Here is a 21,640-nt window from a genome sequence, read left to right as displayed (position 1 = left end):
GTTATTCTAAATTTGTAAAATTTAGAACGAAAAACATTTTTTGTATTGTTTTTGTTGAGTACAAATTGTATTTTAATTTAGCTTTAATTGTGAACGATAAAACGTTGAATTGTATAGATAGGCGACAAATTGAATTTTTTTAAATATAATTATAATTTGTTGTGACACTCAAAGCTGTTGAATTATAATTATATTTATCTATGCAAATTGTGTTATTTAACGAAGAACCACTGCATATATTCATTCAAAGTAAGATAAAAGTAAGTAGAATAAATAAAAAAATAGTAACGAACAACTTACACACGTGGTACCTTTTGTCGATTTTCGCAATTCAACGTAAAAAAAATTAGTATCAACTTGTACAGATCTACTCATCAGTTATGCAACTGTAGAATTTAATAAGCAGCTATACGATAAAACAATATAAGTCATGTAAGTGAACAAATGTTTGAACTGAATTTCCTCGAGGAAAATTAAAAAGAAAGAAGGCATCAATGGTAAGAACAAAAAAATTGTAAACGTGTTAACGAATCATCGCAACTAAAAGATTGTACGATTATTAAAAAAATCTGTAATACCTTTCGGAGCCAAGTTATGTATATGCGGGTGAGCAGCGATGATTATTATTAAAAAAAAGGATCAAAATGACAAACCCAAATTTAGAACAAACCGCGGCGCGTCATCCTTGAAGGACCAATGTAACTAGTTAAAAAATCGAATGTATAGAAACAAAAACAATTAACAAATGGCTATGATACGTGACGAAGCCTTCGATTAATTATTGTACGAATCAGTATTAAATAATTGAGAAAAGTATTTATTATTACGCATCGCAAATCTAAAAGGAATTCTTAGTTCATTTCATTTACTCTCACGTCTTTATTTCAGCCAAACTTAACTTTGAATGCATATTCATCGTACGTATAATGTCTCCAAGCATATCCAAAAATTTAATTTTATGAATAATTAAAACGAAATTATAATGAAAAATTTCTGTCCAGGTATGTAATTTAGAAAAATGACTAAAATAAATAAAGATTAAAAATAAATAAAATAAATACAGTTAATATAAATTGAGTAATCTAAAAAGTTGATTGAATATTTTTTAACGATTAACAAATGTTGATAAAGTCTCAGTCTTTCGTGGGTTATTGTATATATTATTTCAGTATATTGAGGTAAAGAATAGAAAAAATGAAAAATTGAATTTGACGTAAATGACACCAAATTAATGACGCTCTCTCACTCGTCATTAAATCATTCGTATATATCTTCGTACTAATTTTTTCTGAAGCATTGACAAAAAAAATGTAGTCAGTACATAAATTTATGGAATAAAGTATAAGTATATTAATATACACAAAAAAACTCGATCGACAGCGACTTCAAACATACAATTAGGCAAGCGGTATTACCATGATTATCATTAATACTATTATTTATTATTATCAGAATTATTATTATTGAACTACCGTCGATTCAGAATAAAAACTTATAAATATGATATAATAAAAATATATTTATCGGTGGTTTTTCGAGAAGTGCAATCTGAAAGTAACACGAAATTGTAAAAAATGATATGGAATAAATTTGTTCGAAAAAGTAAATAATGAGTGCAAGGCGCAAATGAAAACTTGTGTATGAGTGTATGTGTGTGCGCAAGTTATAATATTGTTCAAGGATCGGACATGCTCTTCGATTCCGATACCTGATATCTGTATAAAAGATCTTGATGAAATATATTATAGCACAAATTCAAAGACTAATTATTTCATCAGTATTTCTCGTTTTCCTGGAACATTTAATAGGTATTATAATAATGTAGGCTATTAAAATCTATTTCATACCAAAAAAAGATATATTTAAGCCATTTAACAACAACTAGATCACATCTGGAGGATATTGTTAAGATTTACAATAATTTTATAACTTTTTGTTTGTTTTACAGGTAGAATTATTCCCATAAAATATATATTATTTAAATATAATATCTTTTACACATCTCACGTAGGCAGTTTCCCATGTACATACATATAGAATATTAATGAGAAGAGCGATACATTTTTTGAAATTATCACGCGATAAAGTATACGTTTAAATTTATTTAAATTTTTGATGATTTAACTTTGACTATTAAAGGTTGTGCACTGCGTTTAATGCCCAAGTATTTTATTTACATCGTGATATTACATATATTGATAACGTCATAATAATTAGGAAGACTATACCAAAGACAAAAAACTAAAACATAAAAAATATAAAAATAACAAATAAAAAACAGTCTAAAAAGTTGAGACATCGACATAATGTATAATGACTTGTAACAACTATCATAAATGCAAATTCTTCGGGAGATTCACAATTTTACACTATGCAATAATTTAAATAGCTTAATAATTTTGTTTTATATTTTTGGCGCGATCAAACCACTCATGATATCGAAGCTGTTTCCATCGGGTTGTACTGTGAATACTTTTCCTTGTTTATCTTCTACTTGCAAAAATCCATATAAATCAATTCCCGATATCTTCACGTCGTGTGCCGTTTCGTCCGGTAGCATAACTGTGATTTCTGCCTCTCTGAAATTAAGAAATACCAAATTAAATGTAATTCAAATTAAATTAGATACAGAATAAAAAATTATTTACGTATGCAGCCAATATTTGTAGTATAACTGTAGAAAGCCTTTGAAATTGCCTTTTTGTACTTCGTCAATCAAACTCTCTATATGGTTAAAGACGTGAGCTATAAGTTTTTCAGTAGTTATTTTTTTTAGTTTTTTAGAATTTTTTTCATTATAAATTTTGACGAGGTCATTAATGCAAACTGTGGGCGAACTGTTCGACAGATTAATTCCTGTACCTAAAAATGTATTTCATCGAATTAAAATTATGATTCAGTTGAATCGTTAATATTTTCTCAATTACCTATATCACATATGTAGGTATTCGATTTAAGCAATGATTTAACTACAAGTCCACCAATTTTCGATCCAGTACTCGTATAAATATCGTTAGGCCATTTCAATCTCAGATCTAAATTCTGTGAAAATTTTGATAATGAGTTATCTGAAAAACGATCGATTATTGTGATCGATTATTGTATAATTAACTTACTTCGTAATCGGGCATTGACTTGACTGCGTGCACAATAGCCGTTGCCACTAAATGCTGAATCAACGGTATGCGACCACCAAGAACTGAATCCCTTGGAATGTGAAGCTGTAGGTTGAACATGGCGCAACCTTCAGGACTGAGCCACAAATTCCTGCCGCGCCCTAATTATTAAAAAATAACCACGTAGTTGGAATTTCAATACATTATTTGATGTAAATGGTATCGAATTATTAAATCCTTACCTTGACCCCTTGTTTGTAAACGTGAGACGACAGCCAATCCATGATGTAGCTCTAAATCCTGAACGACATCGCATGTGGAAGTCAATATGTCGGTGTAAATTACTAAGCGTCCGATTTCTCGGGTACTAAGATTCTGAAAAAAGACTCATGAGTGTAAAAAACAACGAATTATATAGTCGTGCTTATCTTACCTCGAAGTACTCTACAGTGGAAAAATTTTCCGGACACCTGTGCACCATTACCGGAAGGAACATGGAACTGGCAGGTTTAGCGTTGCTCGTCGTGCCGCAAAATTGTATTTCCATTTTAGAATTCTTTATTACATCTTTCTCGCCCATCTTACTCTTCAAATTTTTCAGCATTTCCAATTTCAGCTAGACGAAAGTATCCAATAGTTTTTAAGATGATACAGAATAAAGATGTTGCGAGTAGATAGATTGTTACATTTAGTGCATTATGTTGCATGTTAGGAATTGTGTTGATGCATTGATAGTAGTGTTAATTATTATGTGTTTTTGCGAATCTGTGAATAATATTTACATCGTGTGTCGAAAAGATGTAGGTATACAAAATTAGTGGCAATTTTTCTACTGGTTCTAATCTTACCTCGTGCTTGCCAAGAAAAAACCCCGGTGTATAAACGGGCGGTACTCTGGGCTTGGGATTCACGTGCATTCCCAAATGATTAGCCAGCAAGTCGGCGAATATTTCCAGGCGAGCGGAATTGCTCTGTTTCAAAGCGTTGAATTTACTCTCCTCGAGCTCGTACTGCGACGGATCAGCCTCGAGATGGATCTGCGAGAAAACCGCCTTGCCACCGCTCTCGGGTTGGTCGGCGAGTAGTATGCTCGGCGTGTGCCACGTTTCCTCGGAGCCCAACACCCTCACGCCGAAAGTGTGCGACTTGCCTTGACGATCGACTATCGTCGTCGAAATCGGCGTCGGTGGCGTCGCCGATCTTTGAAAAAATTGAAACTTTCATTTCACGTACTCCGTGTACATTTGAAAATTGAGCTTACCTTCCTGAATCTTCTTGATCGTGTGAGAATTTGGTCTTCACAGGTGAAGCCTGATAGCAAAATACGTGGTGCATCATCCTGACGTGCTGCCACTTGCCGTAAGAAAAGCGCACGAGCTCGTTTTCGCGAACCTCAGCCGTCTTGAAGGCGGGCAGCAAAGTCTTCAGAATATCGGAGCAAAGGGCTAATAGTTTGCCTCCACGAACTATGTATTCGACGAGCTGAGCGCCTACGTCCGCACCGACGTTACCACAGACTATCACAAGATTTGCTTGATCCATCCACTTATCATCTTTCGCTTCGTCTACCGTTAACGCGTAAATTACATATCTGCAGAATAGACAAAGCAAGATATTACATGCAGTTTTTAAAATTAATATGCAATTGAAAGCAAAAAAAATTTGTTTTTAAATGCTCATGTTAATATTAACATTAACTTTATAAAATAAAATATGCGTTCATCTTACTTGTTTTCTTTCAGAATAGTTTCAAGAACACCCCGGACGTTATCGTTAGCATTGGCGCTGTCGGCAAATATTAGAATATTCGGTGGTTTAGTAATCCCATCAATTTTCCTTGAGGGCGAAAAATTTACTGTACTAGCTAAAGAAGATCTAGATGATGCCATGCTGGATACTCTGGTATCTCTGCTCTGGTATTTCTTTAAATTTTTTATATTTCTCAAAGGCGTTGTTTCGTTCAGATTTTCTAGTGAACTTTCTTCAAGAATAAAGTCTTGAGATCTAGATGTACTCAAATTTGACATGGAACCTATAGATAAATCAGTCAGTGATGGATGTAGATCGATGGAACTTTTCAAAGCTTGATTAGATGAGTTTCCATTCCCTGTATTTGTTGCAGAAGCTGGAGTGGGTGGAGGAGTGCAGGGAACAGATGAATCATTCACAGCTGCATTTTTAACAAATAATTTTTCAATCATTGAAATGGTTAAAAAATATTAATAAATTGATTGATTATTGTTGTACCTGCTTTGTCTTTAGGATCTGTTATTTTTAAAATAGTAGGTAGTTGTAAGGAAATTGGTTTGCACCCAGGTGAAACAATGAGACCAGGAATTTCTTTCAATTCAACAGATTCATTGTGTTCCGATACAATTCTTGCAGCACTGCTAACAAGCCTTAATTTTTTGATATAACTATTCCACTGAGAACTACCAGTCAATTCTGAAACATTTTTTTTCAAGATTGTAAGTTTGAATTGAAAAATAATTAAAAAATTATTTAAAAAAATACAATGGCACTATTGATACTCTTACTTCTACTTTCAGAAAAGTTGAATCTTTCATAGTTACACACACAAGGTTTTCCACTAACTGAAACAGCTAAAAAGTAATAGTGGGGTCAACATTTGCATGAAAGAAAGATGTTATGTTGAGTTAAAAAAAGTAATTTACATTCGATACGAGTCACAGGTAATCCATTATTAATGAAGCACTGTCCCTGCATAAGAGTAGTAGAGAATTTAGTGATGTGTTCTAAATCTGTTTCAAGTATTACAGCAAAAATGTCATCGGAAGTCCATGCAACAATTGTACCATAATCTTCAAGCTAAATTCAATGAGAAAACACATCAGTTTTGTTCAGTTAATCATATTTGTATACACATTAATGTTGACAAACCTTAGTGGCTTTGGTAAAAGCAAGAGGAATGAATTTTTTCAAATCAGCTTCTATCAATACGTGCAATTTTGTATCTTGTAATAAAGATGTCTGAGAATTGTTGTGAGTGAAAAGGGGAAAAATAGTTCTCCCATATGGATACAGCAGCCAACTTGAAACATCAATTTTTTGCTAAAGTTGAAAGAAAAGAGTTTTATTATTATATCACATTTCATAGAATTCTTAATGCAAAGAACTTGGAATAATGCTTACTTGAGGATATATTGTACAGAGTCGTTTATCTCCTTGATACCACAAAAGATCACCTAATTTAGCTATATTGCTATTGCTGCATAAATGAGAGCTCAGCAGATCATGTTTACCTTTACCATTGCCATTGCCATTTCCATTTAACGATTTACTGCAGCAAGCACCGTTATTTGATTCTAAATCATAAATAAAATGTTATTTATATTTTTATATCACTTACATAGTAAAAAAATTTTTAATGAAAATTTAACAAAAGTACCATCTTTGATACTAAGTTGGGAGGCTGTGTAGAGCATAACAGAAGGCCTTGCAGCCTCTGATTCTAGCAGTATTGCCTGAAGACGTCCTCTTAGAGAGGAAAGTCTCCACGATTGTATCCATGTGGCAAGCATATAAAATACAGTCAAGAGCATACTGATGGAATAATCTGCAACAGCAGCTAATGACTTCTAATTTGGATAACATGAATGAGATAACATTTTTGATGCAGCTCTGTCTGTAATGAAGACATAATAATAGTTGAAAAATTGGCTCTTATATGACAGAAAAAAGCGAAAAAAATGTGTGCAATGATTGAGCACGAGACTGAGCTGATGAATTGATTACAGATACACAAAAAAAATGTTATATCCTCTATGTCTCAATACAAAACGTCAATATTATCAAGAATTGAATTTAATCCAGAGGATGACATGACACTGGGTCAGTGACTTATCAATCAATACTCACGCAAGTAATTAATTTAAAAATAGCCTGGCATTTTTTACGGGCAAGCACTGTGCTGAGACCACATGCTGGGGGTATAGATAATTAGGTAATCAACACGGCATGATGTTTTCACTTATACGAGGCAATATCGGAGCAGGCCATGCAGACATACAGTGTTATTAAATAGCGTGTAAGCAGACGACAAGACCGTTAACGCGAGTCGTGGAGACATCTGGATTTTTGGGGCGATCGATTCGCAGTGTTGGCTGCTGCTAGCTTCTATCCAATTCAACAAATCTATATGGCACATGCTGCGAGAGCGGAGATTCGCGCGCAAGGTGCGATCCAGCGATAAGGCAGGAAACTTTCTTTATCGCCTCTAGAACTGGAAATTGTCTTTACGTGAATAATGCAAGTTGAATAATTTCACGAGGATCAACGAAATACTACATTTTAATTCAAAAATACTTATGTAGCGAGTAAATACCATTTTACGCGTAGCGTTATGTACGTCGCGAGAGATCCTGACAGCGAAGAAATTTCGAGTGATTCATGAAATATTTCCCAAACGTGCAAATTCAAATAATTAATGGAGCGTTGAGCGTAAATTCCCAGCCACGTATAACTGTAGGTAAGATGGCAAAATAAAATAAAGTCTAATAATGCTCTTCCATTCTATCAATTTTATCTTATCAAATTAGAACGTACATATATACGAGAGGAGAACGCGAAAATGATGTAAGCATTTTTTTAAAACTCTATTTTTTCTCTGAGAATAATACTAATTATAACAGCAACAAAAGTAGTTGGTTAATAGGCAGCGAGGTGAACAATAATAAGCGATCGCCGAAAATAAATGTGGGCGTATGCACAATAGGTAAGAATGTGCAACGATTGGGAGTAAAATTAATGACGATGCCAAGAGCAGCCGGTGAGAACGAATGTGTATTTCGAAGCACGAATAACTGCAGCAGCTTCTGGCACTGATCGCAGCATCACGTCATGACAGCTTGCTGGAAACAGTCAACAACTGCACCGATTGCAGTGGTTCAACCGTATCAAAGTTCGAACTCGAACCTACTACAGCTGAAGTTTTGTGTGATACTGTAACTGCACACAAATCGAATCGTGCGCGCCAAATGCGAGACGTATAAAGTGCAGAAGCAGGACGATGCGCCACCAACGTAGAGAAATTTTTCGCGCAACGCCAACGCGACGTTACGATAGTTTCGAAACGCTGATTTCGTCGGGCGATCACGGGGCCATTTCCCATGAGCGCGACGATTTTAATCAATTGTTTACTTTGGCTCCGAGCATATGTACCGATTGCGACTTTATAACCCGAATCGTCACTCTTATTGACATTTTCTTGCTCGACGTTCTCGACGTAGAAGCGTGATCGAGGCAAGCCGAGCAGGTTATAAAACGTTGGCGTGCAGTTACATAGAAGTCTGCGGTACAAGTGGCAAGAGGGACAGAGAGAGAGAGAGAGAGCGTGTGTGTGTGTGTGCTAGGGAGGGAGGCAACTGGCAAGACATTGCTGAATGATAATCGCGAGAAAGAGACAGGTAGAAAATGTTGGCAGTGCGTTCGCACACATAGAAGCTGACCCGTGACTCGCATCTCGTCGGCAGTAGTCGTCGTCGTAGCCGCTGCCGCCGCCGCCGCCGCTCCAAAGTCAGTTTAACAACCGCAGTGCCTAGCATAGCGTGCGTTCGTAAGAGCGAGTGAAATCGGAGTCACAGTTATAAATTCGAGCGTGCTCGAATCGCTACTACACTCGCTTATCGTACACCGCCGCTCCGAGCATCGGGAGCATCGAGCATACTGTACAATAGTGTGTTTAACGTCGGGGTTCTTCGCGCAGGCAGTGCTGAATCGTTGTAGAGAGGCCGCAACTGTCAAGCAGCATACGTAGCGAACTCGATCCAAGCAGCAGCAGCAGCAGCGATCTTGTGGACAAACACTAGCTCGCGCGTACATACACACACACACACACACATACGTACGTCATAGTAAAGATTAAACACATAACAGTAGGACAACGACAGTGAACAGTCAGAGAGGCGACACCGAGTCGCGTCGAGTGATCATCATCTTTATAGTGCGAGTACACAAGTTGCTGTTTAACCCCGAAAGCGCTCGGAAGCGAATGCGTCAGACTCGGCAGTCGGCGCTGCTACTACAATTCAGCACGTACATCATCGCCACGGATCTGAAGTAACGCCAGAGACGACGTCAGGATGACGCAGCTGCTACCCATTCGGTTTCAGGAACACCTACAGGTACGCGGGGCGCCCCCTCCGACGCGCCGATACGGTCGCGCGCTCCGTTTTTACACCTGCACCGGGTGTGTGCGTTGTACCGTATACGCGCATCGCGAACCGCAGCCAGGCCCAGCAACGACTCCGTTTACGAGCCGCGCTCCGAAAGTCCCTTCTAGCCGCAGCGCTGCAAAACTTATGCTTTCCTCTTGGGCCGATATCCTCTATTCGTCATCGCTCATTTTCCGTTCGTTTATCTGTCTGTCTGTCTGGCTCTCTCGGTCGCTCGCTTAAAGAGTTACATTCTTGATGAGTGCCTGTGTGAGTGAATGCCCGAGAGTACATTCGCGTGTATGTGTGTGCGCTTATCTTGCAACATCTCGAACGACAGACGTTTGTATAGGTATGCGAATACAAGTTGTACACACATACGCCATACGTAAGAATGAGCAAGAGAGAGCAAGAGAGATATATAAGAGGGACGGGAGGGAGGGCGGCAATCGATTAGAGAGCCTACAACTAGCCACGTCTGCTTCTCTCTCTCTCTCTCTCTCTCTCTTTTTCGCGCTGTGCAGCTTCGCATAAATGTACATTCATACATACGCGCAGAGAGAGAGAGAGAGAAACGTAGATGCATGCATCCTTGCATGCGTGCATTCACATGCACACAAACAAACACCCATACACAAACACATACACACACACTCATACGCGGGCTCCAGTAGCGTACGTATTACTCAGGCCATTCTACACAAATGCGGCTGTCCGGCGACGCGATAATATGCGCTTTCGCGAAATGTGCTTTCAACCAGATTTCCTTGTCGGCGTTATACGCCTCTGCTCGCGCTCGTATCAAGCTATTTTTCGTTATAATGTTTGCTACATACAATACCGTAATATGCCGAACAACACACACGCTACAGCGCAAAACTACATATATACAACACACACGGATGCGTGTGCTAGCAGCAGTGTACACAATCGTACACGCCCCTTTTATGACACGTCGTAGATATGTATGTTGACGATCGCTTCATAATGTGCACGATTGATGATATTCTTGCCGCGCCGTTTCGCAATTTTTTTATTATCATATGTATGTATGGACGCTTACCTATGTGTACACGGACACGCAGTAGCAGGCGTCTCTCTCTCTATCCTATGTGTGCATGTGTGCGTGCATCATTTCACACATATTAAGCTGCATATACCGATGACCGCGAGACGAGAGACCGAGAGAGTCGGAGAGAGGTGATGTGTATTATGCACGCGCGCGCAATCTATCGCGATGATAGCTTCTTCTTCTTCTTCATCTCGCAATGTACCCGAGCAATCGTGCCTCAATTCAAATCGACGAGCACCGAGACGCATGTGTTGATGGGCCCTCACAACAAAGCCAACATGCTTTCATTTATGCACAAATAATTATCGAGCATAAACCTGCGCATAATACGCGTCGACGGCCCTTTGATGCAATGATATGTCCGTACCCGTGATTCATCCTCTCACAAGTACATTTGTGTATGGGTCGGCTTATTAATTGTCTCTTTAACTCGGCACAGAGGCACATTACTTTCACTTATTGAATTAATCGCTCTTGCGCCCGAGATATGCGCTCGGCTGTATGCAATTAAATACTCATTTTTCATTTTCTTTGAAAACTTTTAATATCCTTCAAATTCTCACTACGCGATTTTTCCCAATTCTGCTTTAAGCCAAATCTTTACTACTAAATCAAATTCAAAAATATGATCGAAGCATTCAAATGATTTATTTTACATCTATAAATAGCTCACTGCTGTGGGGATCAATGCCAACAATGTCAGCTTCAATACAGTCACCATGGAATCGGACAAGTTCATCTGTGTCCGAGAAAAAGTTGGTGACACTGCACAGGTGGTTATTATTGACATGAATGACACAACCAATCCCATCCGCAGACCCATATCTGCTGATTCGGCTATTATGAATCCAGCCAGTAAAGTCATTGCACTTAAAGGTAAATTTGCATCACAAACTCAAATTATTGTGACAATTTTCAAGTGCTGTTGTATACTGCATTGATTTTAAAACACTTTTTCATTGCTCACAAATTAATTTATTGTTTATAGCTCAAAAAACCCTTCAAATTTTCAACATTGAAATGAAATCTAAAATGAAGGCACATACAATGACTGAAGATGTAGTGTTTTGGAAATGGATATCATTGAATACCTTAGCACTAGTAACAGAATCCTCAGTATATCATTGGTCTATGGAAGGAGATTCGCAACCAAGCAAAGCATTTGACCGTCACCAATCTTTACTAGGCTGTCAAATAATTAATTATCGCACTGATATCAAACAATCATGGCTTTTGTTAATTGGAATTTCTGCTCACAACAATAGAGTTGTTGGAAATATGCAGTTGTACTCGGTGGAACGTAAATGTTCTCAACCCATTGAGGGTCATGCAGCATCATTTGCCCAATTCAAGATGGAAAGCAATGCTGAGCCAAGCAATTTATTTTGTTTTGCTGTAAGAACTGTACAAGGAGCTAAATTACACATTATTGAAGTTGGAAATACACCAGCTAATAATCAACCATTCCCTAAAAAAGCTGTAGATGTATTTTTCCCACCAGAAGCTGGAAATGATTTTCCAGTAGCTATGCAGGTATGAAAATACACTAAATAATGATATTTGAGAAAAGACTATCCAAAATAAGTTTCAGAATAATAATAGGCTTTTATGAAGGCTATTATAATTCTATCATAAAATTAAATGTATCATTCAACTTATCATTAAATTCATGAATTCTTTTCAATTTTATACTTATCAGAGTTCGTAGCATGCATTAGGAAATTTTTCTTATCTTATATTTGACATATGTATAGAACTTTCAAAACAATCACCTTCTTCTATCATTAAATCAGTGTATGTGTTGTTCAATTTGTATTTAAAATATTATAGGTGAGCTCCAAATACGATGTGATTTATTTGATCACGAAGTATGGTTACATCCATATGTACGACATCGAATCGGCAACATGCATATTTATGAATCGCATATCCAGCGAAACGATCTTCGTAACAGCGCCTCACGAACAATCTGGAGGCATTATTGGAGTCAACCGCAAAGGTCAAGTACTATCGGTTTCAGTTGAAGAAGAAAATATCATTCCATACATCAATGGTGTTTTGCAAAACCCCGAATTAGCGTTACGAATGGCAGTTCGCAATAATTTATCGGGTGCCGAAGATTTGTTTGTGAGAAAATTCAACATGCTCTTCCAAAATGGTCAATATGCAGAGGCTGCTAAAGTTGCTGCCAACGCTCCCAAAGGTAAGTTTATTTTTTCCTCTAAGAGTTTTGAGGAGTACTCGAATATCGATTTTAATACGATCATTTCAATTCAGGAATCTTACGTACACCTGGTACAATACAGAAGTTCCAACAAGTACCTACGTCACAGGGCCAAACATCGCCTCTTTTGCAGTATTTCGGTATTCTCCTAGATCAGGGTCAGCTTAACAAATATGAATCTCTTGAGCTATGCAGACCAGTGCTCGTACAGGGTCGAAAACAACTGCTTGAAAAATGGTTGAAAGAAGACAAGCTAGAATGTTCCGAAGAACTCGGTGACTTGGTGAAACAAGTCGACCCAACACTAGCTCTCAGCGTTTATCTTCGGGCCAACGTACCCAATAAGGTGATACAATGCTTTGCCGAGACCGGACAATTCTCAAAAATCGTTCTCTACGCTAAGAAAGTTTCCTACACGCCGGATTACATATTTTTGTTACGCAACGTCATGCGAATCAATCCCGACCAAGGAGTGCTTTTCGCTCAGATGCTCGTGCAGGACGATGAACCTCTCGCTGACATCAATCAAATTGTTGATATATTTATGGAGCAAAATATGGTGCAGCAATGCACTGCCTTCCTTTTGGATGCATTGAAGAACAACAGACCAACCGAAGGTGCTCTGCAAACTCGTTTGCTCGAAATGAATCTCATGTCTGCGCCACAGGTTGCCGACGCAATTCTCAGCAATCAGATGTTCACCCATTACGACAAGGCTCACGTTGCCCAACTGTGTGAGAAAGCGGGTCTGCTGCAGCGTGCTCTCGAGCATTACACCGACCTGTACGACATCAAGCGCGCAGTTGTACATACCCATCTTTTGTCTCCCGACTGGCTCGTAGGTTTCTTCGGCACTCTATCGGTCGAGGACTCGCTTGAGTGTCTCAAAGCCATGCTCACCGCTAACATGCGCCAAAATCTGCAGATATGCGTGCAAATAGCGACCAAATATCACGAACAACTCACCACTAAAGCTCTAATTGATCTTTTCGAGAGTTTCAAATCTTACGAGAGTCTCTTTTACTTCCTCGGATCAATTGTTAACTTCAGCCAAGACCAAGAGGTTCACTTCAAGTACATCCAAGCCGCTTGCAAAACCGGTCAAATCAAGGAAGTCGAGCGTATTTGTCGTGAAAGCAACTGTTATAATCCAGAACGCGTGAAAAATTTCCTCAAGGAGGCTAAACTAGTCGATCAACTGCCGCTCATCATTGTTTGCGATCGTTTCGACTTTGTGCACGACCTTGTATTGTATCTTTACCGCAACAATTTACAGAAATACATTGAAATCTATGTGCAAAAAGTTAATCCATCCCGACTGCCAGTGGTCATCGGTGGTTTGCTCGATGTGGATTGCTCCGAAGATATAATCAAAAACCTCATTCTTGTCGTTCGTGGTCAATTTTCGACAGACGAGCTCGTCGAAGAGGTTGAGAAACGCAATCGACTTAAGCTCTTGCTCCCATGGTTGGAATCTCGGCTCCACGAGAGCTGCAACGAGCCTGCAACTCACAATGCTCTCGCCAAGATTTACATCGACAGCAACAATAATCCCGAACGATTCCTCCGTGAAAATCAGTTCTACGACAGCAGAGTCGTCGGCAAGTACTGTGAGAAGCGCGACCCCCATCTGGCCTGCATCGCCTACGAGCGAGGCCAATGCGATCGCGAATTGATCAGCGTTTGCAACGAAAACAGCCTATTTAAAAGCGAAGCGCGCTACCTTGTGCGTAGACGTGATCCTGAGCTTTGGGCCGAGGTATTGCAAGAGAGTAATCCCTACAAGAGACCGCTCATTGATCAAGTAGTTCAGACTGCTTTGTCCGAGACACAAGATCCTGAAGACATCTCCGTCACTGTAAAAGCTTTCATGACCGCTGATTTGCCAAACGAGCTGATTGAGTTACTTGAGAAAATTGTCCTTGACAGCAGTGTATTCAGCGAGCACAGAAATTTGCAGAATCTTCTCATTCTCACAGCCATCAAGGCTGATCGTAGCCGTGTCATGGAGTACATAAACCGTCTAGATAACTACGACGCACCCGACATCGCTAATATTGCTATCAACAACGAGCTGTACGAGGAGGCATTTGCTATTTTCAAGAAATTCGATGTCAATACTTCCGCTATTCAAGTACTCATCGAGCAAGTGAAAAATCTTGATAGAGCCTACGAGTTTGCTGAGAGATGCAACGAACCCGCAGTCTGGTCGCAGTTGGGTAAGTCGTAGTCAAAGACATGGTTGTTATGTGATAATTACTTTTGCAACAGATATTTTCAACGCTCTATCAATTTTCAGCCCGGGCGCAACTGCAGCAAGGCAAGGTAAAAGAAGCTATCGACAGTTTTATCAAAGCTGACGATCCATCCGCGTACGTCGATGTCGTTGAAACGGCCCATCGTACTTCACATTGGGACGATCTAGTACGTTACTTGCAAATGGCTCGCAAAAAGGCGCGCGAGTCCTTCATCGAGTCGGAGCTTATTTACGCCTACGCTCGCACTAACCGTTTGAGTGATTTAGAAGAGTTCATGTCCGGACCAAATCATGCAGATATCCAAAAGATCGGTGATCGTTGCTTCGATGATAAAATGTACGAACCAGCCAAATTGCTCTACAACAACGTATCGAACTTCGCACGTCTTGCTATCACGCTCGTGCACTTGAAGGAATTCCAAGGAGCTGTCGATAGCGCAAGAAAAGCTAACTCAACCCGTACGTGGAAAGAAGTTTGCTTCGCTTGTGTAGACAGCGAAGAATTTAGACTCGCTCAGATGTGCGGCTTACATATCGTCGTGCACGCTGACGAACTTGAAGACTTGATTAATTATTATCAGGATAGAGGACACTTCGAAGAACTCATCAATTTATTGGAGGCCGCTCTTGGTCTGGAGAGAGCCCACATGGGAATGTTTACAGAATTGGCTATTCTCTACAGCAAGTATAAGCCTCAGAGAATGAGGGAGCATCTCGAGCTCTTCTGGTCGCGTGTTAATATCCCTAAGGTAAGTGTTTCGAATTGTTTATGTGGCTTATTTTCACTTAGAATTTCGAACGGATGTTATGAATATAATATAGTTCTCTTATTGCTTTACCTTGTTCAGCTAATGTTTCACTTGAGCTTTTTAAAAGAAACATAATACTTAAGAGAGGAGTCATTTTTTTGACTTCTCATTTCTTTTATGATGTCTGAATTAAAATTACTCGTTATGACACTTAAATTCCTTGTTTTACACGTGTACTTTTGAATCGCCGTAAAATCATATTAGATATTAATAAAGTTTTTATTGCATGCGATAGGTACTGCGCGCTGCTGAATCAGCACATTTGTGGGCTGAACTCGTCTTTCTGTACGACAAATACGAAGAATATGACAATGCTGTACTCGCAATGATGCAGCATCCAACAGAAGCTTGGCGCGAGGGTCACTTCAAGGACGTCATTACAAAAGTCGCCAACGTTGAGCTTTACTACAAAGCCATCCAATTTTACGTCGAGTTCAAGCCTCTCTTGCTGAACGATATTCTTCTCGTTTTGGCTCCACGTATGGATCATACTCGCGCTGTGGCTTACTTTAGTCGTACTAATCATTTGCAACTGGTCAAACCTTACCTGAGATCAGTACAATCACTCAATAACAAAGCCATCAATGAAGCTCTTAATGGGCTGCTCATCGACGAGGAAGACTATCAAGGTTTAAGAACATCTATCGATGCATTCGACAACTTTGACAATATTGCGCTGGCGCAACAATTGGAAAAACATGAACTTATCGAATTCCGTAGAATCGCCGCCTATTTGTATAAGGGCAACAATAGGTGGAAACAATCTGTTGAACTTTGTAAAAAAGATAGACTTTTCAGGTGTGTTTATTACCTCTTATTTACAATAATTTTTTGATTTTAGTTTGAATACCTAATAATATTCGTATTCTACAGAGATGCTATGGAGTACGCTGCTGAATCCCGCAATCACGAGGTTGCGGAAGAATTGCTTGAGTGGTTCCTGGAGAGAGATTCCAAGGACTGTTTTGCCGCTTGCCTATTCCATTGCTACGATTTACTTCATCCAGATGTTATATTAGAACTTGCGTGGAGACACCAAATTATGCACTTTGCAATGCCTTATCTTATTCAAGTATCTCGTGAATATATTTCTAAGGTATATATTTCTCTGAGTTAATTGTAAGAATTTCTAAAAGTGCAAATTAATATAAACGTAAATAAATTTAAAGGTCGATAAATTGGAAGAAGCTGAAAGTCGTCGTGTTGAGGAGACTGATATCCAAGAACATAAATCCATGATAATGCGTAAGTTTTTCATTTTCATTGCCTAATACAATAAAATAAATATGACATGTAAGTGAAATTAAATAAAAAACTTTCTGTTTTACTGTTCAGCGGAACCACAACTCATGCTAACAGCTGGTCCAGGTATGATGGCCCCAGGTTATGCACCCCAGCAAGTTTACGGGGCACCGACGCAAGGTGTTTACGCACCACCTGCAGCAGCAACTGCAGCAGCCTACCAGGCGTACGGTATGTGAGACGCCAATTATTACGCAAGAGCCATGTAAGAGCAGCCCGACACCAAACATCATTATTGAAGCATCAACATCATTGTCATCTATTTTCAACGATGATGAAATATGAGTGTTGCATCAAACGAAACGCTTAATATATACGGTGTCAATATTCGACATCCATGTAAGAGAAGCTACTGGGTACTTTCATCCATTTTAATCGATTTTTCTATTTATTCGTTTTTTATCATCAGAGTAATCGCTTATACTCTGCTTCAAATTTATGCTCATAAAACTCTCATTTCGTCAAAATATTTATCAGAATGCCGTTCATTGATGCTGTATATGATGAGTATTTTGTTTTTTTGTTTCAAAAAACTTGATTGTATGCAAATTGTCTATACACGGTATTCTTATAAGAGAATGTGTTTGTTATCTAATTGGTAACATTTAATGTTTTGTGAGAATTAAGTGATGAATTTATTCAATATAAGGTTAGAAATACGTGAACGATAAGAAATTATTTTTTAATTTCTGAATAAAAATGAATTATCAAATATAATCATAAATTATATCAAATAAACAAATAAATGATAATAGTTTAATATAATTTAACCAGAAAAATAAATTTAAATAGATAAAGATTTCTAGACAAAAAACTGTTTGAATTAGTTTTTTTTAAATACTTTGTAAAAACAATTTTAAAAGTGTTTAATTCTAAAAATCAATATATTGAACATCGCGACATCTTCTACAATGCTAACACTGCCTTATGCCCTAAGATACCAGAAAAAGTCTCTACTTAAAAATTTTTATCAATCCACCTAAATCTACGCAACAATAATTATCACTAAAGTTTTAACGATATTTATCGTAAGAAATGAAGTAGCACTTACTGTCTTTCTTTTTGGGTCCGCAAACTCAGCTATCTTTTAATTACTGATTCGGGATAATGCCATTCATCTGCATGCTTTAAAAACTTGAAATTAAAAATGCGAAACTAGTTGTATTCGTATCTAAACTTGATTCCAACTAATAATGAAAATATAATTTTGACAACCGAAAATACTCATTCAATTAGCGGATTTTGTATAATCAAATTTCTCCAGAATGGCTTACGTACAGAAAATCTTCCAGGTCTACATAAAAATATAGGCACCTTGTAACGATCACTACCTTTTGTTAACTGTACTCAACAATAGAAAATCTTTATTATACTTTATTTTGATTTTCTATTTGGTCAGTTAACTACGAATTCCCGAGTGTTTTCAAGAAATCACTCAAAAGAAAAAAAGTAAATGCAACAATTTAAAAGACCTCTTAGAATGATGTAATTTTTGAATTATGTAATTGAGTTATGCTGTCCAAGAACAAAATTATTGCGGTTATGATTGTAGCCTAAGTAAGCTAAAATCTTATCGGCTAGAAAAGAAATCCTTAACGTGAGAGACTTCCAAGAAATCACCTACTCTAGTTGTTTAAAGTTATAAAAGTACGTGATGAAATTGCATACTGAGGCGCAGGTTCGTCTATTCAAATAACTTCTTGATGTAGGAGAAACGAAGGAAACTCTGACAATATTTTGCAATTACAATTCTGTTTTTAGTCCGAATTAAATTTTGAATACGGGTTTGTGAGATCAGTATTAACTTCGTGACTTTTATGTGTTACACAAACTCTCAAATATTAAAAATAAGATAATATCACATAAATTGACTTAAAAATTCAGTAGAGCTGGTTATTTTTTCATCGAAAATGAATTATTTTTCAATAAGATTGATTATACGCTGGAATGATCAAAATAGCATTCACTAATTCGAAATCAGCATCAGTTTATAAGAATGAATATATTTTTACTTTCGTTTATTATTTTGTGCATTATTCATTAATAAGTTTATTTAGATTTCTATGTATTGCATTTAAAATATAAAATAAACACATTAAAAAGCATACTGATTAATGTTTATTCAGATTAACTAATTATAATTTGAAGAAAATGGATAAATAAATAGTTAAAAAATTCTTTGATGTTTGTTATAAAAATTTATTAACGTATGCACAATTGAAGTTTTAATGGAAGAAAATATAAGAAATGGACAGAGATCATTAGTTTTTTATTTGAGTAATTGCATATTTTGATAAAAACTTGAACAGTTGATTAAAATATTTTTAGGACGTTCTTTCAAAGATACTATTAGTAGAATTGATGGGTGCTTTATCACAAATAATAATTTTAATCGGATATCTCAAAAAATTGAGAATATACTTTGCAATTGTAAAAAAGTTTTCACGCGTTCACGTAAAATTAACTTTCGTTTTATTGTATAAATAAAGAGCTTTAACGATCATTCTGACGATAAAAAAGTGGATTAATACAACTTATCAGTTGATGAGTTCGAAAGTACCAAATAACTTCTCTCATGAAATTGCCGTTTATTTAAATTTTTGATCATAATTATCATATAAAACATTTTCTGATTGCATATTTGCGAAATGAAGACGACTCTTTGATGATCTTTTTTATAAAACTCGAATGGATTTATTTAATAATAAAAGAATTTACACAAGTCTTCAACTTTTTACACGCTTTGTGCAAGTCGATTCTGGTTATCGTTTACAATAACTAAATGCATATAAGAATTTATACTAAAGTATAGATAATTTATGAATATTAACAATGAATTCATATCAAAGTTATTTTTCATTTAAAGTGAATAAATGACTGTCATACCTTCAACCCGTTTTTTAAACGTAGTTTATTTATATCAATAGTCATATTTAATATGAAAATCATTATAAAATAGTTTTTAAAACGGGTCCAAAGAAATGCCAGCAATAATAGTTTTATCAAAAGTTACATAAGCGATGATTTTCAATTGTAGATTTTTGATATGAATTAATGTTAATAATGTAATCGCTATCGTGCAAAATACATTCACCAAAGCTTTTTAAAATAAAACATTAATTCTCTTCGATAACATAGTACTGAACTATACGATGATACGAGTCAAATAGCGTGAGGATAGTATCTTATTTACATGCGCTCGTGATCAATAATTCGTAAGAATTTGCATTTGATAAAATGAACTTCATGGGAAAAACGTGATCAGTTTGTTAATACGTCAATGATTTCATCAATTTAAACACTAGTAACAAATAATCATTATTATTTGAATTATTAGAGCGATAAATGAAAGTAAATACATTAATACTATGATGTAAGAGAAATTGTAGAGTGATTGTCGTTCGTTCGATAAGTGTGTATCACCAATTCTTGTGTATTCTTCTTCTTGTATAACATTAAACTGGGTGGACAGATCGATATTTAAGAGGGAATATAGAAAAGTTGACTATGAAACGATTTGATTCGCAAATGTATCAAATATCACGAGATGATGTTGCAAATTTGTAGATAAATAATTATGACAAAGAAAAGAATTTAATGATATTAAATATGATTGTGGTGAATGAAACTTTCATAGATGGTCTCTAAACTTTTGCAATTCAGAAGCTTGCCTGAAATAGTATTGTTGATGTATCCTTCAATATTGAACCCAGAAAACTATTTATTATAGCATGGGCGAATTTTTTAGCTGACTATACAAGTACTTGTATACTTGCCTGTGCTGCTTAATGCAAAACGCGAAACATTTAACAGTTGGCGATTGTAAAATGTGAGACAATTGTATAAAAGAAATGAATTTGAGTTTATAAATGCGTGGTTGGCTTGAAATTAGGCTGCTCCCTACATGCGTGTATGTATTTGTCGATGTTCTGAAGTTATATATTATATTATAAATACATGTAAAACAAAATCAGGAAAAAATACTCCTATAAATCAACTTTTCGTGTTAAACGATAAATAATGTGTGCGTTTATGAAGTGTTTGAAATAGTTGATTGAGAGATAACGTGTAAGAGAACATGGCTTAACTCCACGAAAAAAATAGCGTTTTGGTTCGTATACATGCCTACTGAGTTTATCGTGTAGGCTTTTGTAAACATGCCCTGCCCTAAATTCACACGGGGTGTATAATAGCAATTTGAGTGCGATCTTGTTATTGCGAACGACGAATTAATAGATTTGGGCTACCCACAAACGATTCGTAGCGCCAAATTTCGTTTCAGCTATGAGTATCATTACATTATTTTTATAATCATACTTTATCTTTTTTTATTATTAGCATTAATTTTATCTTGTATGTGGACATAGCGAAGATCTTGTACATTGAAATTTTTTCCAATCCGCACCTATATCGTTTTTGTGATCATTGTGTAACTTTTGGATGACCATGTTTTTTTGTATTGAAATTCTTATTTCTATATTTTAGTCTAACCGTCCACGCACAGGTGTATGGTATCCTTAATGTCCGTTATATTTTTCTTTTAGTTCTTTATTGCAATCTTTACACTATCTTTGTAACTGGAAAATGTTTATTTGATTTTTTGAATTATATTGAATTTATAAATTTTGAACATTCCCTGGATACAAATTTTACAGTAAAATTATTTACTTCGCAATTAATCTTAAAT

The 21,640-nt window shown here is 36.7% G+C and overlaps 2 protein-coding genes across 3 annotated transcripts; one reads left to right on the top strand and one right to left on the bottom strand.

Moving 5' to 3' along the window:
- Window positions 1-1,835: 1,835 nt before the first annotated feature.
- On the bottom strand, window positions 1,836-7,567 carry LOC106659272 (biotin--protein ligase). Of its 2 annotated transcripts, none has more exons than XM_014381712.2 (16): window positions 6,996-7,567; window positions 6,526-6,762; window positions 6,270-6,442; window positions 6,018-6,188; window positions 5,792-5,945; window positions 5,654-5,719; window positions 5,364-5,561; window positions 4,845-5,286; window positions 4,378-4,707; window positions 3,965-4,316; window positions 3,550-3,732; window positions 3,359-3,491; window positions 3,117-3,277; window positions 2,928-3,042; window positions 2,649-2,862; window positions 1,836-2,579 (listed from the first exon to the last, which is right to left on the bottom strand). In XM_014381712.2, exons 2-16 carry the CDS (start codon window positions 6,677-6,679, stop codon window positions 2,405-2,407), a joined length of 3,021 nt encoding a protein of 1,006 aa, XP_014237198.1. In that variant the 5' UTR covers window positions 6,680-6,762; window positions 6,996-7,567; the 3' UTR covers window positions 1,836-2,404. The 2 variants fall into 2 exon arrangements, with proteins under 2 accessions (XP_014237198.1, XP_014237200.1); XM_014381714.2 differs by having other exon boundaries at window positions 6,526-6,693.
- Window positions 7,568-9,217: 1,650 nt separating this feature from the next.
- On the top strand, window positions 9,218-20,581 carry LOC106659300 (clathrin heavy chain). Its single transcript, XM_014381757.1, has 10 exons — window positions 9,218-9,259; window positions 11,030-11,237; window positions 11,350-11,894; window positions 12,192-12,564; window positions 12,639-14,804; window positions 14,885-15,591; window positions 15,887-16,449; window positions 16,525-16,747; window positions 16,821-16,896; window positions 16,987-20,581. The coding sequence occupies exons 1-10, from the start codon at window positions 9,218-9,220 to the stop codon at window positions 17,130-17,132; spliced, it is 5,049 nt and encodes a 1,682-aa protein (XP_014237243.1). The 3' UTR covers window positions 17,133-20,581.
- Window positions 20,582-21,640: the final 1,059 nt, after the last annotated feature.

The sequence above is a fragment of the Trichogramma pretiosum genome, unplaced genomic scaffold (assembly GCF_000599845.2).
Source record: "Trichogramma pretiosum strain Unisexual culture from Peru unplaced genomic scaffold, Tpre_2.0 scaffold85, whole genome shotgun sequence".
Classification (NCBI taxonomy): Eukaryota; Metazoa; Arthropoda; class Insecta; order Hymenoptera; family Trichogrammatidae; genus Trichogramma; species Trichogramma pretiosum.
The sequence above is the reverse complement of the archived record's forward strand: the minus strand, read 5'-3'. Positions and strand labels throughout refer to the sequence as shown.

Excerpts from the sequence above, each read along its gene's own strand:
- LOC106659272 (XM_014381712.2), bottom strand. The coding sequence starts at position 6,679 with ATGCTCTTGACTGTATTTTATATGCTTGCCACATGGATACAATCGTGG. Across the intron at positions 5,720-5,791 it reads ACCTGTGACTCGTATCGAAT|CTGTTTCAGTTAGTGGAAAA; the intron begins GTAAATTACTTT and ends ATTACTTTTTAG. Across the intron at positions 4,317-4,377 it reads GATCAAGAAGATTCAGGAAG|ATCGGCGACGCCACCGACGC; the intron begins GTAAGCTCAATT and ends ATTTTTTCAAAG.
- LOC106659300 (XM_014381757.1), top strand. The coding sequence starts at position 9,218 with ATGACGCAGCTGCTACCCATTCGGTTTCAGGAACACCTACAG. Across the intron at positions 12,565-12,638 it reads TGCTGCCAACGCTCCCAAAG|GAATCTTACGTACACCTGGT; the intron begins GTAAGTTTATTT and ends ATTTCAATTCAG. Across the intron at positions 16,450-16,524 it reads AAAAAAGATAGACTTTTCAG|AGATGCTATGGAGTACGCTG; the intron begins GTGTGTTTATTA and ends CGTATTCTACAG.